The sequence below is a fragment of the Phaseolus vulgaris genome, chromosome 7 (assembly GCF_000499845.2).
Source record: "Phaseolus vulgaris cultivar G19833 chromosome 7, P. vulgaris v2.0, whole genome shotgun sequence".
Taxonomy (NCBI): Eukaryota; Viridiplantae; Streptophyta; class Magnoliopsida; order Fabales; family Fabaceae; genus Phaseolus; species Phaseolus vulgaris.
The window spans coordinates 33,687,884-33,690,286 of record NC_023753.2 but is presented as its reverse complement, the minus strand read 5'-3'; the positions used below and the strand labels follow the sequence as shown (position 1 = coordinate 33,690,286).

At 34.8% G+C, this 2,403-nt stretch overlaps 1 protein-coding gene across 1 annotated transcript; it reads left to right on the top strand.

The window, feature by feature from the left end:
- The first annotated feature begins 728 nt into the window (after positions 1–728).
- Positions 729–1,178, top strand: LOC137829414 (bZIP transcription factor 53-like). Its single transcript, XM_068636215.1, has one exon. It carries the CDS (start codon positions 729–731, stop codon positions 1,176–1,178), a length of 450 nt encoding a protein of 149 aa, XP_068492316.1.
- The last annotated feature ends 1,225 nt before the right edge of the window (positions 1,179–2,403 follow it).

Below are 2,403 nucleotides of genomic sequence, written 5' to 3'. Positions count from 1 at the left end.
ATAATTTAATTAAAGACACATCCTATATGTAATCATTCACGGGCATGCAACAAAATATATAGATTTATTTAAGTTATCTTTTTAATTACTCCACTTAAATAATAGAGAGAGGGAAAGGTAAGAGTTGAAAAGTGTTGGGAAGTGTGAGGAAAATAGCTGTTTCTTTCCCTGACAGTCACGTTGGAGCCAGCTATGACGCGTTGTCATTAAGCCCTAAAAAAAAATAAAAAATTCCAATTAATTATTCCTATGCCAGTGCACCCTAGCACGTTTTCCACCCACCCTATCCCATCATTTTTTCTATAAAACCTAACTCTCACCTATCTTCAAACCTTCTTCGGATAAACCTTTTCACCTTCCCCAGATTCTTCTACCTACCCCAAATCTTGCCTTCGTTGCATCTCTTTTTTCAATCCCCAATTTCCCTTCTCTTCTTTCTGTCTTCATAAACCCTATCCTTTCTTCGATCTAGCTCTTCTGTTTCACCTTGTTCCAAATCAAATGTTTACGGAATTTCTATGACCCTGGCGAATCCCATGCGTCGAATCCGTCTTCAGCACTCCTTCTCCGTCGTCTTCCTCTACTGGTTCTACGTTTTCTCATGAACTCCCTCTCAATCCCCTAGCCTTTTCATTTCCCCCTTTTTTTTTCTCAGATTTCTAACAATTAATTAGATCTACAAAACCCTAATTTCCATAAACTTGGCAAAACCACCAAATTCGAATACAATGGCTTCGATTCAACGTCCTGCGAGTTCAGGATCGTCGGAGGGAGGAGATCCAGCGGTGAACGAAAGGAAGAGGAAGCGGATGGAGTCGAACCGCGAATCGGCCCGGAGATCGCGCATGCGAAAGCAGAAGCAGCTGGAAACCCTAACCGAGGAAGCGAGCCGATTGCAAAGCGAAAACGCGGCTCTGGCTCAGAGCATAAAGGCGAAGAAGGAAGCGTACGTTGAGATGGAAGCTGGCAACGACATCATCAGAGCTCAGACAATGGAACTCGCCGATCGCTTGCGCTTTCTAAATTCAATTCTTGAGATCGCCGAAGCGGCCGGCGATCTCTCCGTCGAGATCCCCCAGATTCCGGACCATCTCTTCAATCCCTGGCAGATCCCCCACCCTATGATGGCGTCGCCGGACATGTTCCTCCATGGAATTCAAGGACTGTTCGCTTCATAATTTAATTAGGTTTTGGTGTGGGCAAATAAATTAAGGAAATGGTTGTGTTTGAATGATAGTGTGTGTTGGTGTGGGTTTTAATTTTTATGTGTTATATTATAGGTTGTTTTATATTATAGGATCGTTCGTTTTGCGTTCGCAGTTCCGTTTAATGCGAAATGCATCTGCTCTGTCGTGCAGTCTCTCCCTTTTGTATTATTATCATTGTTGTGTTTGAAATTAAAAACTGGATTATGTGTTCTATTTTTGACAAAGTATTCGCCATGGATTGTAGTTGTCCCAAATTCGTTAAGCATTGTGGCCCTCACTGGTTTTTATTGCCCTAGGGACTTTTTATTTTAGTTTATAAATTTGTTCTTATTAAATTAACAAAACTATAAATTAATTAATAATTTTTAAGAATATAATCTGATTAGAATGTATTTAAAATTTAATTATTTGAATGTTTTTACTGTGTCAATTATCGGAGATCGACATCTACAATAACTCTGTTTATTTTTATAATCATGTTTAAGTTTATTTTTAACTGTTTGTTTAAAGAAAATTTTATTTTATCAAACATTAAAATTGCAAAATTAACATTTGTTTTCCTTTCCTCGTGATTAACAACTGTATTGTCCCCTGTATATTAATAGTACAAAATGGTCTTCTAATTTTCCCTTATTAAATAGTACATAGTCAATTGAATATAGATTTTGAGATATAAAACATAAAACGTGTTTAATTGTTTTGGAAGAGATTGATAAACTGACAACCCATGAAAAACATATTCGTTTGATTTCAAATATTTTACATAAACTCCCAATAACATAGCTCAAAAAGTAATTGAACGAACTTCAACTCCTCTTTCTTATTTCTAACCTGCTCAGTAATAAATAATTAATATCGTTAAATATCATGAAATAAAAAGAGAAATTATAAAAATAAATGAGCCTCTTCTTGAAAAATTGTTACTATGAAATTATTTACTCTTAACTTAATTAGTTCATACTGTAGGTATGATTTCTTTTAGAATGTTGTTATATTTTATTTAGATTGTAAATAAATTAGTTAAGTCAAGATGAATAAACTTTATGTTGCTAATTTGATATAGTGTTCCTCTTTTAAAAAATGTTTAAATTTAAAATATGAAGTTGAGTTAACCAAATTTTGTCCATCAAATTTAAACATACATTTAAAAAAATCAACTGATTATTTTCATTCCTAATTTAAAAGTAGTCGACTT

Excerpts from the sequence above, each read along its gene's own strand:
- LOC137829414 (XM_068636215.1), top strand. The coding sequence starts at position 729 with ATGGCTTCGATTCAACGTCCTGCGAGTTCAGGATCGTCGGAGGGAGGA.